We start from the raw sequence: 19015 nt of genomic DNA on the forward strand, positions 1-19015 counted from the left end.
GTCACTTATCGGGGCAAATCACGTGAACACCAACGCGGCTGCTATAAGCGGTGGGGACGGCGGTCACGAACGTGGTAATGCGATTTGCCCGCTATATGCGGTGGATGGTAAAACAAATGCTATGAAATAACAACCAAAGCTGCTTGGAAGTCTCCACTTTGCTACTTGCCCTCTGTAATTGTGAACAGTGCAAACAGCTGATGGAAACTTTGGGTAGCTTCAATCATCTATTCGCACTGTTAACAACTACTGGAGGCAGTTGGAGGCTTTAGGCAGCTTCAAACCCCTGATTGAAGCTCCTTGAAAACCTGATGTTGCCTGAAATCAGTGGAGCTTTTAAATCGGTAAGTACTGAACCGGACAAAATAGCCGGCGTGCTTAATAGGGTATAAGTGCCGCCTTTGTCATTGATGCCTATGGTAATGCCCTTTGGTTAGCACCATTTGCCCAATGCAGACGGCTGTCTGTGACAAGTGTGCACAGTGTAAGTGGTGGGGATTGTACTCCCAAATAAACTGGCTGGGGAAGGGAGTAAAAGGGGAGAAGGGGTTGGAGTTTTTACAGTGTGTACAACAGTCTTTTCTGGTCCAAAATGTAGCCCAACAAGGAAGGAAGCACTGCTGGACCTAGTAATCGTAAATGAACCTGAGCCTTGTGAGTGAGTCCAGAACAAGGGGTCATTACTATAAGAACAAATAAAGAATTTAGGATGAATTTCTTTACAGAGAGAGTGGTGGGAATGTAAAACTTGCTGCCATATGGAGTGGTTAAAGCAGATTGCATTGACACATTTAAGGGAGGCTTGATGCATACCTGAGGGAGAAGGGAATAGAAGGATATGAGGACTAGATAGGAAGAGGTAAAGAGAGTAGGAGCAGGTTCGTGTGGAGTATAAAAATCGGGATAGGCAAGTTAGGCCGAATGGCCTGTTTCTCTTTCTATGTTATAGACAAGTTGAAGATAATTTGCCTACAAATTGTAAAAAAAATTAGAATTTATATCCACCTATTTAAACATTGTTTTTTAGTAGGATACGTGCTTCGTGAGCTTTACATTTCTGAATGAATAATCAGTCACTGTGTCTATTTTAAAATTAAATTCCAAGGTTCAAAAGTGTCCTATTACAGTGCCATCTAGGGGTATGCTGAATGTACTCATTAATTGGCACAGCTGTATGTGAATGTGAGGGTGAGTCAGACAGACAGACTGCTGGGTGGGATGCACTACAAATAAATTTATGGAATTGTACTCTAGTTGAGGAGTCTCACCTGTCAGCAGTGCATATCAGAAATGCAGGCAGGCATTCCCTACAACTTTCTGCCGGGAGTATGCTTTCATAACATTATTCCTACTGTACTGGCCTTTGCCGTAACATGAAACACACTCTGGGGTTTAAATTGGATAACCCCGCGATTAACCTGCGCCCGTTGATTGCACTGCAGGCAGGACACCAACTTTGTGCTGCCTGCTCATTTCCATGATTTCTGCATGCAGCAAGCATGTTGTTCGTTGGCTGAACGCATCAGCAGGGGGCCCAATATCGTTAGTGCCTAGCACTACTTAAAGCTAGCCTGCACCTATTAAAGGGGAGGTGCATTGTGGCTGGTGGTGGTGCTGAGATAATTCTGAATATTGTGCTGTGGAAGAATCAACAATGGCTGACCATGGGAGAGAGCGGCATCAAGGTTTACGGACGCTGCACTGAACGTCTTGGTGGAAGAGGTGAAAAGAAGGAGTGATGTCCTGTATCCTCAGGGGAGCCAGAGGCCTCCAGGCACATGCTCAGAAGCCAGTGGCAAGAGCTAGCTGCGGAGGTCAATGCTCAAGGACCTGGATGCAGTGAAGGAAGAAGTTTAATGATTAACGAGTTTAACGAGTTGTCAAGGTTAGTGAATGCATCTTCAAATGCCATATCCTACCAACTGCACCACCAAGCCTCATCCACTGCTCAATTCATTACACCCCCATCACTCACCTACCAACAATCTATCAATCAGGACTCATACCTAATAGACATATGCTTTACCTCACCCTCACACACTTAGCATTGTTGCAAGCCTCACATCCACATCTCAAAGCTTGAATACACTGGCAGGTATTTAACCATGACTGCCACATCACCCAAACATATTGCATGACACTTACTGACACACTTCCCTCTTTCTTGCAGGAGAAGGTGGCGCACAAGTGGCAGCAGGAATTAATGGGAGGGTGAGAGGTGCGCCAGCATGTTTTAACTCCCATGGAGGAGATAGTGCTGGCTATTATAGGAAGAGTCATTGCTGAGGCCGTGGCCACCGGCGAGGCTGAAGCGATTGAAGGTGAGGGTATCTGCGTACTAATCCTCCTTCTCTCATCCTACTTCTCCCTCATCCCTCAATCTCTTCTGACTTACAAGCTGCAGATGGTGTAAGCATGCACTTCGTACTTTCTTCTCTCTCCCTCGTCCCTTTTTCATTTTAGATACTCAAGAACTGGAGACTGCCCAGGCAGTGGAGGAAGAGCAAGAAGAAAGTGAAGATGAAGGGACACCATCAGTCGATTGCACAGTCGCATCCACCCACTCAGATACTAACACTGCACATAATTTAGAGGATAACATTGAGGTGGGGTCTGCATGTGGTGAGACACCGGGCACAAGTGCGCTGGAGCCAGGGCTGGAGGAAAGGATAGCGCAGGTGCCAGCTCGCCGGAGGGCACACAGAAATGCTTCTTCCCTCTTCTTGTGGCTTGTCCTGCTCTGCGTGGCCTCTGCTCATTCTCCCAGTCATGCTCAATGCCAAGAGGAAGCCCTACTAAGCCACGAGTGTGTGGAAGCAACTGGTTTGCGCACAAGCTTTTAAGTCACCAAAAAAGTACTGCAGCACCAGCCAGACCACTCCCTAAAGACTGTTGCAACTTTAGACAAGTATGGAAAAGCACCTAAAACCCGTAGAATTGCAGGAACAGCCAGAAGAAATAATCCAGCAACTAGTAAGTAGATTCTGATCCCTTTAAATAGCGCTGGTGGGGGGCCCTTCGTGCCATTGAATGTGTGTTCAGCAGTGCAAGGTTAAGAGAGAGCGTAAGCTGGAGCATGGAGCTCCAAAATGGCAACGCTGGTGTCAAATATTGACGTCATGATTTGCCTGCTCTGCATGCTCGTTAGGCGAGCGCAAACCTCTTTACCTCCAAAATTCAATAGACTCTGGAACAGTACCCATGGATTGGCGGGTAGCTTATGTTACCCCACTGTTCAAAAAGGGTGGTAGAGAGAAAACGGGGAATTACAGACCGGTAAGCCTGACATCGGTAGTGGGGAAAATGCTAGAGTCCATTATAAAGGATGTAATAGCAGAGCACTTGGAAAAAAGTGACCGGATCGGACAAAGTCAACATGGATTTACAAAAGGTAAATCGTGCCTGACTAATCTACTGGAATTTTTTGAGGATGTAATTGGTAAAATAGATAAGGGAGAACCAGTGGATGTGGTGCATATGGATTTTCAAAAGGCTTTCGATAAGGTCCCGCATAAGAGATTAGCGTGTAAAATTAAGGCATATGGGATTGGGGGCAAGGTATTGACTTGGATAGAGAACTGGTTGGCAGACAGAAAGCAAAGAGTTGGAATAAACGTCTCTTTTTCTGAGTGGAAGGCAGTGACTAGTGGGGTACCGCAGGGATCGGTCCTTGGACCCCAGCTATTCACAATATATATTAATGATCTGGACGAGGGAACTAGATGTAATATCTCCAAGTTTGCAGACGACACAAAGCTGGGTGGGCGTGTGTGCTGTGAGGAGGATGCCGAGAAACTCCAGTATGATTTGGATAGGTTGGGTGATTGGGCAGAAGCATGGCAGATGCAATATAACGTGGATAAATGCGAGGTTATCCACTTTGGTGTCAAAAACAGAAAGGCAGATTATTATCTGAATGGCAATAGATTGGGAGAAGGGGAAGTGCAACGAGACCTGGGCGTCCTTGTGCACCAGTCGCTGAAAGTAAGCATGCAGGTGCAGCAGGCAGTTAAGAAGGCAAATGGTATGTTGGTCTTCGTAGCGAAAGGGTTTGAGTACAGGGCCTTGGTGAGACCACATCTTGAGTATTGTGTGCAGTTTTGGTCGCCTTATCTGAGGAAGGATGTTCTTGCCATGGAAGGAGTGCAGCGAAGATTCACCAGGCTGATACCTGGGATGGCAGGAATGACGTATGAGGAGAGAGTGGGTCGATTGGGCTTATACTCGCTGGAGTTTAGAAGAATGAGAGGGGATCTCATTGAAACTTATAAAATTCTAACAGGACTAGACAGACTAGATGCAGGAAGGATGTTCCCGATGGCAGGGGAGTCCAGAACCAGGGGCCATAGTCTAAGGATAAGGGGTAAGCCATTTAGGACAGAGATGAGGAGGAATTTCTTCACCCAGAGAGTGGTGAACCTGTGGAATTCTCTGCCAAAGAAGGCAATAGAGGCCAATTCATTAAATATATTCAAGAAGGAGTTGGATATATTTCTTAAGGCTAAAGGGATCAAGGGATATGGAGAGAAGGCAGGAACAGGGTACTGAATTTGGATGATCAGCCATGATCTTATTGAATGGCGGAGCAGGCTCGAGGGGCCGAATGGCCTACTCCTGCTCCTATCTTCTATGTTTCTATGTTACAAATATGGCGTCCGGCATGCGCGCATATTGCGGATGTCATTTTGGTAGTTGAAGAGGCCTCGTAGCGCCCCACAGAGCCCAATTTCACCCCCTCTCTCTCTCGCAGCGATGGAGGGAGAGAACTAGGAGTCTACTGTGTGACCAAGAAAAGCCAAAGCACTTTTTTGGGGGGTGGGAATATCTCCTCACTTCCAAAGGTAGAAGTTGCAATGAACAGGCTCACATGTATTTGTATATAAAAATTTGGCACACTGTATATAAAACATGCTTCAAAGTGAAGGTTGATATTACATATATCATTTAATTTAATTGCTTCCTTGTTTAATGCCTTTAAACTGTTGGCCAGAGGCACCCTGACATGAGAATACTTGGTTCTGAATATCCTCCCCTGTTGTTGAAAGGTAGCTTGCCTCCTGGCCCATCAAAGCCTCACCACCATCTGGCATGGAAGGTATGATTACTGGTAATGATGCCTTGAGTGTTAAAGTGGAGAGGGCTGTCTTGTCCGGACTCCAATTGACTAGGGATGGAATCCAGACAACCATCTCTCAGCGCTTCCGTGATGTGATTGTAACTGTTCAGGTAGCTTTCCCAATGATCAATGGCCAACCAAAGCCAGGGCCCAACACTGAAAGGTGTGCACTCCCTGAATGACGCCTTCGCTTAGGATAGTATCACTTGTATACCTTCTCACCAGGTTCCTCAGATGTCTGCCCTGCAGCAGTATGTGAGACACAGCCTGCAGCAGGTACCTCTGGGGATTAAGATGAGAAGCACCCAAGTCCCAAAATGTTACTGAAGGAAAGCATCAGCCAGCTGCCTTAAACCCTTCTGTCACTAGGGAACACCGAGGAGAAACAACAGATTAAGAATGACACGATGCACAATTGCAGGCACCTAGGAGAAGCACAGTATAGAGAAAGAGTGGAGAGGCACATTGATCTTTTTGCATTAAAAATTCGGCAGCAGTACAGTGATATGTGCAGTGCTTCTTGCAAGTTGGAGGAGTGCCTTGGATAACGTGTCAGAAATAGTAGAGATAAAACATGTCTCTGCTAGAAAAATTGTCTGCGTATCAATGAATTATTGTTCTTGGTTAAAGGGAACATGGAGACTGGACTATTAAGCAGTGGGCTGAAGTAACATTTAGGAGGATATGCTCTTGAATGAGCTGTAATGACAATATATATATAAGCATATAAATTGAGAGGCTGTGCAGTGCCTATGGTCCAGATGGGCTCTCAGTCTGGAGCCATCTTGTGGTACAGCTTCAAGAGTAACACGTAACCTACACAAGCACCGCTCATTGCTCAACTGACGTGGACTGTTCATGTGAGTGCGAGGCTACCTAAGGGTGGGGAGCACTGTTCCCTTTAAGCTGCGCGGCCGCGCAGTGCTCTGAAACTCCCACACAGTTGGCTCACCAACTTTTAAATGGGAAAAACCACCCATGCGCAGTATTTTGAATGGGCTGCGCAGCCCCTTAAAGGGGCCGCGCACCCAAAAAAAAATTTAAGTGGTGGGCAGTACCTGCAGTTGCAGCCCAGAAGCCTCCTATGCTGCCTGATGGATGTGTCCTGCTGCTCCTCATCCTCTTCTTCCTATAAGTCACACAGATAATGAGGTATTCCAAATGAAAAGACCATAGTCTCCTCTGTGGAATGTGTGAAGGGAAAACATGAAGGGCCCAGACCACAAGACAGTGATGGTTTTTGAAGTGAAAAAGCGTGCACTGTCTGGGCGGTGGGACAAGACTTCCACTGCCTTATTGACTCACTTCTGGTCACAGAGCCCCTATGTTCTCGAACTCATCAGTAGAAGCATTGTGAGAAGAAAGAGCACTTTTTTAACTGCAAGAGACCAACCGAAGAGGCAGTGCAGGTGCAATGGAGGGAGATTGCCTGTTTGTCACTGGCGCATCCATGACTTCCCACACAGCACTTCAGTACAGAAAACAATGTAATGACCTCACTAAGGTAAGAGAGGACCTTCTAAGACTGCATTGTAACATGCATTGTACTTACAACCACTTTCCCATCACTGTTTTGAAGTGCTCACTAGATTATCTCTAATGTACTGGAGGTACTGCAAGACTCTTCATGCCATATACCTTCAACTGTTACTTCAATCACCTCCTAACATGATTTGATACCCCAAAAGTCTTATTTGATTAAGCGCTTGCTTATTATGTGCGCCTATTACCATCCTCATAATGGTTTGCTTTCTGACAGTAGAATGGGATTAGATGTCATTGGAATTTTTATTAACGGAGAAATCTATGAATAATAGTTGACACAACAAAGCCACAGTTGATAGACTGTCTCCAATATCCATCCTGTTACCTTCATGAAGATGTCCTACAACTACTGGGCAGGTGAACAGTAGAAGCAGTAGGAGATGCGGAAGTAGGAGGGCAGATGCCAGCTGCAGGTTGGTCATTACATTCATCATATGTTCTCTCATATGCTACTGAAGCATCCATATCTGTTATTAAAAATGTTAACCAATAGCATGGCATTCCTTGTAGTGAAAGTCACAAAGGTATAGTGTTGCTCATCTATTCACCTCTCTTTTGGTCCTCTCTTAGATATCCTGCAGCAGCAAGCAGATGAGGAAGACCCAGTTTCCTCTCTTTCCCACCTTCCACAACCTTAGTCTCATAGAGGAAGGCAGCAGTGAACAAATCTCACACACTTCTGCCTACTAAGGGTGCACCGGGAAGAAGCCTGGATTAGGATTGAAAGGACACAACATTAGGGGTACCATGGGTGAAAAATTAAAAATACTTGGTCAGGACAGTTGAGTCTTCAGATATTGGTTTTATTTAGGTGTGTAAATGGTTTGGTTGGTAATATGAATGGGAGACATGTAATGTGGGAGTGTGTTTGTCATGTGTGCGTGGATGAACACATTTCTAGGGTGGGAATAGGAAGACCGGGCAGGACTGTTAATGATGTGGGCAGATGTTGCCATTAGAAAGCATTCTAAGTAAGATTGCTACAAATGTCTCTTGCAGCAGGCAATTGATTGCGCTCTGTATTCTCCTTTCCTTTCTTCAAATATCTGGGCCCTTGTCTTCATAATAACATATTCCCAAAGGAAAAGCCTTGGTAACCGGGGTAACTGGTTCCAGGAGAAAAATTGCCAAGTCTACAGTACAAGACACTAAGACGAATGTCAATCCTGTAGCGCTGAATGTCCAAATGGTGAAAAAACTATGGCCGGAATTTTCTGGGGTCCGTGTGGGCGGGAATGGAGGCGGGTTGGGTGGGAAATTTGAAAAAAGTGGGAGCAAGTCGGGAACCCGCCGTCATCCCGCCCCCACACGCCTATCCCTCGGGCACGTTTGCCTATGCAGTAGCAACTCGACCGGTGGAGGCGGGCGACCTAATTGAAATCATTATAATTCTGTTTACAGACACGTAAGAGCCTTCCCCCCCACCCTACATTTTAAATTTACCTGGATGGCCACGGGAACCACGCTGTTCAGGAACCACGTCTGTGAACCTGAGGCAGGAGTTCAGTGGCCATTGCTCTAGCTGATTAGTTGACAGCATGAAATGTACTATAAAAGCTCCCACCTGACAGCTGATCACTTTCCTCAGGCAGAAGCTGTTGCTCACTGCATTCCCAGCACAGATTCTGCAGGCTGCAAGTCTTTCCAGCAAAGTCTCCATCCAGTGTCCCCTCACTGGAAGAACTTCTCTCACCATTGACAGATTGCTTCTGTCATCTCTACTTCACCTGCCATCTATTACATTAACATGGGTGTCATTTATACTATCTCACCTTGGCCCTCAGAATCAGATCACGATGAGCCCCAATACCAGCAGCACCAGGCACACCAGCAGCACCAACAACAACACCAACCTTCTCTGCAATCACCTGCTGCTGCACAGGACAAAGGGCATCAGCACCCGAGCACATTGATGCTCGGGAAGCCAGGAATGGCCTCAACATGGCCAGATTTACTTCACTTGATGCACCAGGTTGGCACCACCCCACACCAACACCATAAAGCATCCCTGCAATGACCAAGCTATTCCTTTCACACTCACCACCATTGCTGGAGGTACCGTTATGTCTCACCATTCACTGCAACTCACTAAGCTGCTTCCAAAGGTGCACACAAATGTTTCCAAGATGGGAATGTGGTGAAAATAAAGATTTTTATGTTTGACAGCACATTAACAGAAACTTTACATAAACATTGGATAAAACACCCAAGTGGCTACTACCCATGTGAATCTACCTGTGTGTCATCTTTCTTTTCTGTGTGCTTCTACGAGGTGCTAGCCTTGTGGCTTCAGCAGAGGTAGAGGCAGCCTGCTCACTTCCCTGCTGCCAAGGAGCTGGAGAGCACCTTGCTGCACATCAGTGAGGCCATGAGGACCCATGTCTACGCTGACATCTCTCCTAGAAAGGAGGTGTATGAGCCTCTGCCATCTAGGATAACTAAAGAAAGAGTAGGGCCTATTAGAGACCATGAAGGTAATCTATGTGTGGAGGCAGAAGACGTGGTTATGGTCCTTAATGAATACTTTGCGACTGTTCACAAAAGAGAGAGACAATGCAGACATTGCAATCAGGGAGGAGGAGTGTGAAATATTAGTTGAAATAAACATAGTGAGAGAGGAAGTATTAAGGGGTTTAGCATCTTTGAAAGTGGCTAAATCCCCAGGTCCAGATGAAATGTATCTCAGACTGTTAAGAGAAGTAAGAGAGGAAATAGCAGAGGCTCTGACCATTATGTTCCAATCCCCTCTGGCTACAGGTGTGGTGTCAGAGGGCTGGAGGACTGCTAACGTGGTACCGTTGTTTAAAAATGGAGAAAGGGATAGACCGAGTAATTACAGACCAGTCAGCCTAACCTTGGTGGTGGGAAAATTATTGGAAAAAATTCTGAGGGACAGGATAAATCTTCATTTTAAAAGACACAGATTAATCAAGGACAGTCAGCATGGATTTGTTAAGGGGAGGTCGTGTCTGACTAACTTGATTGAATTTTTTGAGAAGGTAACATGGAGGGTCAATGAGGGTTGTGCGTTTAATGTAGTGTGATGTAAGAAAAAGGAGACTTACCATCAAGTAACTTTAAAGTAAGCTTTAAGTAACTTATAAACACACTATATACAAGAGAGGTCTTTACCATGCCTCTGGTAGAAGCCTCTTACAATACTGAACAGACCAGTATTTATACCAGTCCAACAGGAAGTGACATATGACAGGAAGTGAGGTATATACACAGTTCATAGTTCACAGTTCATAGTTCACAGGAAGTGATGACATAACTTCCCGGAAGTTAGCATTTTTATCACATTCTTCCCTCCTGCAGGATTAGAAGGCTGTGGTCTACCTTTTGGTCCGCAGCCGCCGAACAAGGAAGAGTCGCACCCGTTTGGATTCCCGTCGTAGAGGGTCGCTGGTCCGCTTACATGCGGTTGGCCATTGGTCAGAGTCTGTGTGGCCTGGATTGCCCTGTGAAGGGTCGGGGAGATCATGGCTTCGAGTACGAGCCCCAATAGGTTCAAAGTCGGACTGCCTCTGTTCAGAGGGAGGTGCAGAGCTGGTCTGTGGCGGATCAGTACTTTCATGCGCGGTACTGGGAGGGTCGCAACCTTGAGCACGGGGTTCTACCGGCACCAAGCTAGTTGGTGTCCGATCAGGATCCTGGAGAGGGGTACCCGATAGGTCCCAAGAGTTTCCTGGTGAAATGCCATCACCCGATGTCCCACTAGGTCCTGGTGGGCAGGGAGCCAGATCCTGTAATGATACGGTAGATTCTCGGCCGTCGGAATATCGTATGTTTGCATAGGTGGGGTTGGCATCGGTTAGTTCGACCTCATCTACGAGAGGGTCATTTTTAGACGTCCGAACGTATCTTCGGAGTAATACAGGTCCAGGAGTAGTTAGCCATGACGGGAGTGATGTCCCATGAGATGAGCGACGCTGGAATCCAAAGAACCGCTCATGAGGTGTAGTATTTGTGGCTGTAGAAAGCAGGGACCGTATAGAGTGCAATGCATCCGGAAGCACTGTTTCCCATTGCTGGTCTGGTAGGCCCCGAGATCTTAAAGCGAGACGTACGGAATTCCAGATGATACCGTTATACCTCTCTACCTGCCCATTTCCGATGGGATGGTATGGTGTTGTTTTGCTTGTAGCAATTCCCCGTTCTGAGAGGTAGTCCTTGAGTTCCCTTGACATAAAGGATGGACCCCGATCTGAGTGAATATAAGCCGGCATGCCACAGAGAGAAAATACCTGCTCAAGGCAGCAGATTACTGTGGACGCCAGCATATTGGAGCAGGGGAAGGCAAACGGAAAACGTGAATATTCGTCGATCATGGTGAGCAAATATGTGTTCCGAGTTGAAGAGGGCACTGGGCCCTTAAAATCGATGCTAAGTCGTTGCATCGGTTGGGTTGCATGTATGAGTATACCATCTGAGGGGCGGAAGAACTGAGGTTTTAATTCCGCACAAAGCCGGCATTCTGAGCATATTTTCTTTACATCTCCAGTGGAAAAAGGGAGATTCCGTGATCGTACGAAATGTAGCATGCGCGTAACGCCAGGATGACACAAACCATTGTGGACATCCATGAGAGTGGAGGATGACATAGTGGAGCAGAATGCCCGTGTGAGGGTGTCCGGGGCCACATTCTCCTTGCCAGGCCGATAGAGAATGGTATAACCAAAAGAGGCCAGTTCCATCCTCCAAAGTTGTATTTTATTATTCTTAATTTTGGTTCGTTTTCGATTATCGAGCATGAAGGCGACTGATCGTTGGTCCGTGATCAATGTAAAGTGCTGGCGAGCTAGAAAATGGTTCCACTTCCGTACTGCCTCTATGATGGCTGTGGCTTCTTTCTCAACTGGAGGATAATGTAGCTCAGCACCTTGTAAGGTCCTGGACATAAATGCTACAGGACGACCTTCCTGATTCAGAGTAGCCGAGATCGCCACCTCCGAGGCATCACATTCAACCACGAAAGGGAGATTCTCATCGATGGAGTGAAGAGCCGCTTTCTCCAACTGTTTTTTGAGAAGGTTAAAGGCTGCAACAGCCGCTGTTCCCAGTGGAAATGATCTAGCATGCAGCAAGGGTTGGATTTTGTCCGAAAAATGAGGAATCCATTTAGCGTAGTATGCAAACAGACCGAGAGCCCGACGTAAAGAAGCCGGATTCTTAGGTGACGGGAGCTCTTGGAGCGGGCGAAGTCTTTCTGGGTCTGGCTTAATGATACCATTGCCTACGCAGTAGCCAAGGATGTTGATGGTCGGTTGCGACTCAACAGATTTGGATTCATTCAGGGTCAAATTACAGCGATGGAGGGCATCCCGAAATTTTTGGAGGTTGGAGTCGTGTTCCTGTTGATCGTGACCTGCAATGGTAATGTTATCAAGATAGGGAAAAGTGTCCCTTAGGTTTTCCTGCTTAACCAGGCCATCCATTGCCCGTTGAAAGGCAGCCACTCCATTAGTAACCCCGAATGGGAGGCGACGAAATTGGTACAGCCGTCCATTAGCCTCAAAGGCTGTGTACTGCTTATCTGAGACCTTCAAGGGTAACTGATGATAGGCACTTTTTAAATCGTAAGTTGAGAACACTTTGTATTCGGCCAGTTTATTAACCATATCATCAATGCGTGGCAATGGGTAGGCGTCCAAGTCGGTATATTGATTGATGGTTTGCGAATAATCGATGCATAGTCGCTGTTTGTGAGGTTTTAGAGGGTTCTTGACAATGACGACTTGAGCCCGCCAGGGCGACGAACATGGTTCAATGATATCCTCTGCTAGAAGTCGAGAGATTTCAGCCGCAATAAAAGATTGGTCTTCCTGATTAAAGCGCCGCGATTTCGTTATTATCGGTTGGCATTGAGGCGGAATACTGGCAAATAATGAGGGTTCATCAAGTGAAGCTGCTGATAATGCACAAAAAGGTAATTTAGATGGTATATTAGAAATAGTAAGTCCGGGTTTGGATCCACCAAACTCAATGGTGAGTTTCTTATGCTGTTTTTGGAAGTCCAGCCCTAAGAGGAGATCACTACATAAGTCTTTGAGCACCGAAAGTCGGGTGGAGGGATACATACGACCATGAAGTGTCATATCAACAACACAAAAGCCGGAGATTCTGGTATTAAGTGATGACTGGGCCATCGCAATTGCCTGGTCCGATGGGAAGACATGTAGTTTCAATTTCGCAACAATCTGTTCCTTAATGAAACTATCAGTACTTCCTGAGTCAATTAAGGCATCTAAGGTATGCCCTTTAATTGAAATTTTTGTGGCTGCCTGAGACAGGTTCTGTGGGCAAGCAGCTGTAATTGGTGTCGTTGCACAGAGAGTGGCTAAAACTCTCGGTGTGCTTCTTCGGGAGAGAGCTCGAGAGGAAGCTTGATAGGTCCTAGCTGGAGCATCTTGATAGGCCCTAATTGGGGCAGTTCGGTAGGTCTTAGCTGGATTGGCCCTCGTAGAGGCCCTTGATAGGCAAACTTTAGCAAAGTGTCCTTTTTTCCCGCAATAACTGCAGATTGCATTGCGAGCAGGGCAGGTTTTCCTAGGGTGAAAAGCATCTCCACAAAAGAAGCATTCCTTCCTAGATTGCCAAGAGGCTGCTAAAGTGGGGTCGTCCTCCTCTTCTTCATCAGAATTATCAGAATTAGATTCCCCCATGATAGGGTTCACCTGAGACCGCTTGAATTGTCTGGTTGCAGCTACAGCAGCAGATCGAGATCTGGGCAGCTGATAGAGGTCTGCATTTCTCTTTGCCAAATCCAGTGAACAAGCTAGGTCAAAAGCTTTTTGTAGCTCAAGTGTTTTACTTTCTAGTAGACGCTGGCGTATAAATGGAGAGGCAATCCCGCAGATGAAAGCATCACGAATCATTTCTTGGCGGTACAGCTCAGCTGAGGCTGCCTGAAAGTTACAATCTACGCTGAGCCTGCGAAGTTCTTGCAGGAATTCGTCAATTGATTCCCCTGGCCCTTGTCGGGCTGTGGCCAGTAGATGTCTAGCATAGACCTCATTTGGGGTCTTCGCATACAGTTTCTTAAGTGCCCGAATCACCTCTTCGTAATTATCCCAGTCATCAACATATTCGAACACTTTTGGGGTCACATAATTGACAAGTATCTTCAATTTAGCAGGAGCATCCACTTTACATTCATCCAGAAAATTCTCAAAAGTACGATACCAATGCTTCCATACCCTGCCAGCTGCTGGTGTATTCGGGTCCAAGTCCAGACGAATAGGTCTAAGGATTTTCTCCATGATGGGTGGTTCCCTGGATCCTTAACTTCCGAGTTTGTCTGAAGGTCTAGTATTTGTCAGTGTAAATACTAAGTTACTTAAATTGATGTAAGAAAAAGGAGACTTACCATCAAGTAACTTTAAAGTAAGCTTTAAGTAACTTATAAACACACTATATACAAGAGAGGTCTTTACCATGCCTCTGGTAGAAGCCTCTTACAATACTGAACAGACCAGTATTTATACCAGTCCAACAGGAAGTGACATATGACAGGAAGTGAGGTATGTACACAGTTCATAGTTCACAGTTCATAGTTCACAGGAAGTGATGACATAACTTCCCGGAAGTTAGCATTTTTATCACATAGTGTATATGGATTTTAGCAAGGCTTTTGATAAGTTCCCACATGGCAGACTGGTCACGAAAGTAAAAGCCCATGGGATACAAGGCAAAGTGGCAAGTTGGATCTAAAATTGGCTCAGAAGTAGTAAGTAAAGGGTTATGGTCGATGGGTGTTTTTGTGACTGGAAGGCTGTTTCCAGTGGAGTTCTGCAGGGCTCAGTACTAGGTCCCTTGCTTTTTGTGATATATTTCAATGATTTAGACTTGAATGTAGGGGGTATGATTAAGAAGTTTGCAGATGATACAAAAATTGGCCATGAAGTGGATAATGAAGAAGAAAACTGCAGACTGCAGGAAGATATCAATAAATTGGTCAGGTGGGCAGAACAGTGGCAAATAGAATTCAATCCAGAAAAGTGCGAGGTAATCCATTTGGGGAGGGCTAACAAGGCAAGGGAACACACAATAAATGGTAGGACACAGAGAAGTGCAGAGGGACCTTGGAGTGCATGTCCACAGATCCCTGAAGGTAGCAGGACAGGTAGATAAGGTGGTTAAGAAGGCATACGGGATACTTTCCTATATTAGCCAAGGCATTGAATATAAGAGAAGGGAGGTTATGCTTGAACTGTATAAAACACTAGTTAGGCCTCAACTCGAGTACTGCGTGCAGTTCTGGTCACCACATTACAGGAAAGATGTGATTGCGCTAGGGAGGGTACAGAGGAGATTTACGAGAATGTTGCCTGGACTGGAGAATTTTAGCTGTGAGGAAAGACTGGATATGCTGGGGTTATTTTCTTTGGAACAGAGGAGGCTGAAGGGAGACCTAATTGAGGTGTATAAAATTATGAGGGGCCTAGATAGGAAGGAACTATTTCCCTTAGCAGAAGGGTCAATAACCAGGAGGCATAGATTTAAAGTAATTGGTCAGACGTTTAGAGGGGATTTGAGGAGAATTTTTTTTACCCAGACGGTGGTGGGGGTCTTGAACTCACTGCCTGAAAGAATGGTAGAAGCAGAGACCCTCATCGCATTTAAAAAGTACTTTGATATGCACTTGAAGTGCCGTGACCCACAAGGCTATGGACCAAGTGCTGGAAAGTGGGATGAGGGTGGATAGCTCTTTGTCGGCCGGCACGGACAAGATAAACCAAATGGCCTCCTTCTGTGCTGTAAAACCAAATGGCCTCCTTCTGTGCTGTAAATTTCTATGATTCGCCATACATAGCCTTCTATCTTCCATAGGTAGCCATCTATTCTCCATAGAGACCATGTGCTCCTATGAGTGGCACATTAGCTGCTCCATGTAGATGGCCATCCTATCCATGGAGGAGCCTACAGCCGCCATCGCCTGTGACATGGTGGTGCTCATGGACTCTCCATTCTCTGAACATTTGCAGACATCGCGCTCGCAAAACCTGTTGGAGCCCCCTGCACCTCCAGGACTGCCCTCTTTCTGGATGGCCCCGAGGCTCAGTGTCTGCATGCAGCTGAGCAGAGCTAGGAGAGTCCTGCACTCTCTGACGAGGAGTCTCCACTGCTGTCCCTGTCGCCACCATCTGCTCTTACTCACTTGTGAGTTGTGAGACACCAGGTGACAACACTACTCTATCTCGCGTAAGACCCACCCAAGTGTGCATATCTGAGCTGGTGCTGGGTGTGCTTATGTCTGGTGACGGTGCACCCTCAGAGGCTGGAGGCTCCTATGAGGTGTTGTCTTCCACTTCCTCTGGACAGTGGGGGTGGCCTCTTGATGGACCTGTGGGAGAGTAAAGAGATGAGTTAGATATGTCATATGAAGAATGGGTACAGATACCATTCTGCACATGATGAACATTCACTGGCTGCTGACATCAGTCCCTATATGAGTGATTGATGTATGCCATGTAGCTGTATGATATGTAATTTTGTCACCAGATTGCTGAGATGTACCCCTCCATTTCCCACCTCCAGCTGCTCGGCAATCCAGATATTTCTAAAGCAGCCTCCTCTGCTGTTGTAAGGTTTGCAAATGATGGAGGGCCACCGCCAGTTCTCCTCCTTTCCCTCTTATTTTGGGCTCTCTTTTCCTGCAAGGAGGGAAAGAAGAGAAGGTTGAGTGAGAGTGATGGAATGAGTGTCAGGAATGGATGGGTTACATCTTTAGAGGGAGACTATGATGGAGTGGCATGCCAGAGCCAAGTGGCCTCCTTATGTGTTGTTAGTTGGTATGATTGAACTAGGATGAGGGTGAGTGTGAGGAGTGGCTAGTGAGATGGGGATGTGATAATGTAGATAGAGAGGAAGGTATGTTGGTGTGAGCAAGGATGTGCAGGAGTAGGGTTGGGAAAGCAGAGTGATGGGGATGTGATGAGAGGCACGGCAGGATGAAGTTGAGTGTGGCTTTGTACTCACATTTCCTGATCTAATGAGATAATTGAAACGTTTGCGGCACTGCACCCAGGTCCTCCTGACCACATCCCTGCTGGTGACCTCCTCTGCAATCTGCAACCAGGCTGTTTTGGTCTCCTGGGGAGGTCTCTTCCGCCCATTGGAAGTGAAGAGAACCTCCATGGAGGGAGTCATCGAAGAACCTGGGTGCAGCCCTCTGCCTCTGTGCAGTCATTGTCAAAGTGTTTGCAGCATTCCAATGCTGTAGTGCACTGGCAGTACTATGTTACATTGACCTTCAAATGTAATGTGGCCATGGCCCCTTTAAAGATCCTGGCTGAAAACACCATCATGAATGACATCACCAGACCCGCACCATTTAATTGGGCTGGGTAACGCGCAGGGCAGGCTTAATAGGCTCTATTAACGTAAAGTCGTTCTGTGGAGCGGGATGGAGCCAGCAACGAGCTCACGACCCGCCATGGCGGCCGTCCACACCAGACCCGCTCAGGCAAAGAAAATTTCGGACTATGAAAAAAAACTTCCGAAATGAACAGCAATTTTGCCAGGAGTGGTCAAGACCAGATATGGTTGGGTACATTCTCCCACTGATGCAACTTCTGCTGGAAAATTATTGTCGTTATTTCCGTTGGCTGGTAGGTGCTATTCCGCATCCCCGCTCCATCTTGCACACCTGAAATTCATCGAAATAAAGAGCAGGCTATCCAGGCTGATGTCTCAGTCAGGTTGCTGTGACTACTGGTTCAGTACAGAGCTATTGTACATAAAGGTCTCACATTCAACAAAACACGGTCTGGCTTTCCTGCAACACGGAGTAAACTTCTAATCTTCTTCCCTCCCCAGCAATAACAGTGAGAGAGAATTAAGCTTAAAAGTGTAGATAAAATGGGGGTACATTTCTTCTGTTACTGTGACCTCCAGATAGCATTGTAATAGGAGATGGAGTTTATGATACAGGTACTGCGTGCAATTTTGGAAAATAAGCCTATTGGTGAACTTTCTGCTGTGATGGAAAATTAGTTCAATTCCTTTTTCAAGAATATTTTACAGCAGTATTTACATTGTGGTTTTTTAATGTGCATCACTAATACTATGCGCCTGTGTGTTTTTTTCTAATTGTAATGACAAGTGGGACTAAAATATGTAACTTGTGATTCAATTGAATAGGTGGTTTGCAATATCTAAGTATTGCTATAATGCAAGTTGTACTATACTGTAAGTACTATGAAGACTTTAGGATTGTTTGTGGCTTGTCTTTAACGATGCTCTCACTGTTTATCTCTAAATTTCAAATGCCTTATTTTAGTTTACAAGTATTTTTCTGTTGAAGATTCTAAAGGATTCCCTAGAAACGTCACAAACAGTAAAGGGAAGAAGAGGCGTCCAAATTCCAAGGAGCTTGCAAGTGTACTAAAAACAAATGATAACCTTTTCCTAGACTTCCTGAAAGGATGCCTCATGTGAGTTTTAGCATTTTAACATGCATGTAGCAATAATACGGTATTAGTGATATTTGTTATCTGTTCAATGAACATACGAGAGTAAATTTTATGACTATGTGCTTGCATTGCGGAGCTTCACCCACAAGGGAACTCGCATGCAATTTTCCGTCCATTAAAAATAAATGATTTTATGTTGGTAACATTAGCATCTCTGAAGCAAATGCAATATCTGCATTACAGTTACTACAAACCATTAGTTATTCGGAGTTTATTTGAAATAAATACTAATTTTAAAATTTAAGTCAGTTTGTGAATTTGAAGTGAGAAGTTCTCTGTTAAACAAGGTATTTTGCCCATACACAAGCACACGTGTTTAGCAGTTACATATTTGTGGGTAATATTTGCCATATTTTATCAGTTTACCTCAGTTGTACATTTCGTTGTACTGCACTTGTGCACCAACAATGACAATAAAGTTGATTATTATTATTATTATTATGCCTCAAAATCAGGCGGTTATAAGATCAAACTGTTCAACTGAGGCCCCATCTGCTTGTTCTGGTGGTGAAGGTGTCATTAAAGCGCCCATGGTGTTATTTGAAGAAGAGCAGGAAGTTTCCCTGGTGTCATTGCCAATATTCATCCCTTGACCCAAACCATCAAAAACAGATGAACTGGTCATTCATCTCATTGCTGTTTGTGGGGTCTTGTGGATGTATTTCAGAGTTATTCATTGTATGTGATGTCTTCAAAGTTTTCATTGGAGCAGAGAAAATTAAGAGATTTAGTAGAGGTTTTTTAAATTATGAAGGGTTTTGATAGGATGAAATGGGGAAAAGACTAATTTTTCCAATTGGGTAATCAATGACAAAAGATCATCAATTCAAAATTTGTTACTAAGAGAGATAGCCTTCACACAGACACAAAAGCAAAA

At 45.5% G+C, this 19015-nt stretch overlaps 1 protein-coding gene across 1 annotated transcript in view; it reads left to right on the forward strand.

Moving 5' to 3' along the window:
* The window catches only part of dyrk4 (dual-specificity tyrosine-(Y)-phosphorylation regulated kinase 4), a 190957-nt gene that overhangs the window by 151047 nt on the left and 20895 nt on the right, over positions 1 to 19015 (forward strand). Inside the window, exon 12 of the mRNA XM_086010256.1 lies at positions 17970 to 18099. Coding sequence (XP_085866382.1) covers positions 17970 to 18099 — 130 coding nt within the window. The remainder of the gene's footprint in view (positions 1 to 17969; positions 18100 to 19015) is intronic.

Source organism: Somniosus microcephalus, chromosome 17, assembly GCF_052327205.1.
Source record: "Somniosus microcephalus isolate GS21.2 chromosome 17, FLI_Smic_1.0, whole genome shotgun sequence".
NCBI classification, from domain to species: domain Eukaryota; kingdom Metazoa; phylum Chordata; class Chondrichthyes; order Squaliformes; family Somniosidae; genus Somniosus; species Somniosus microcephalus.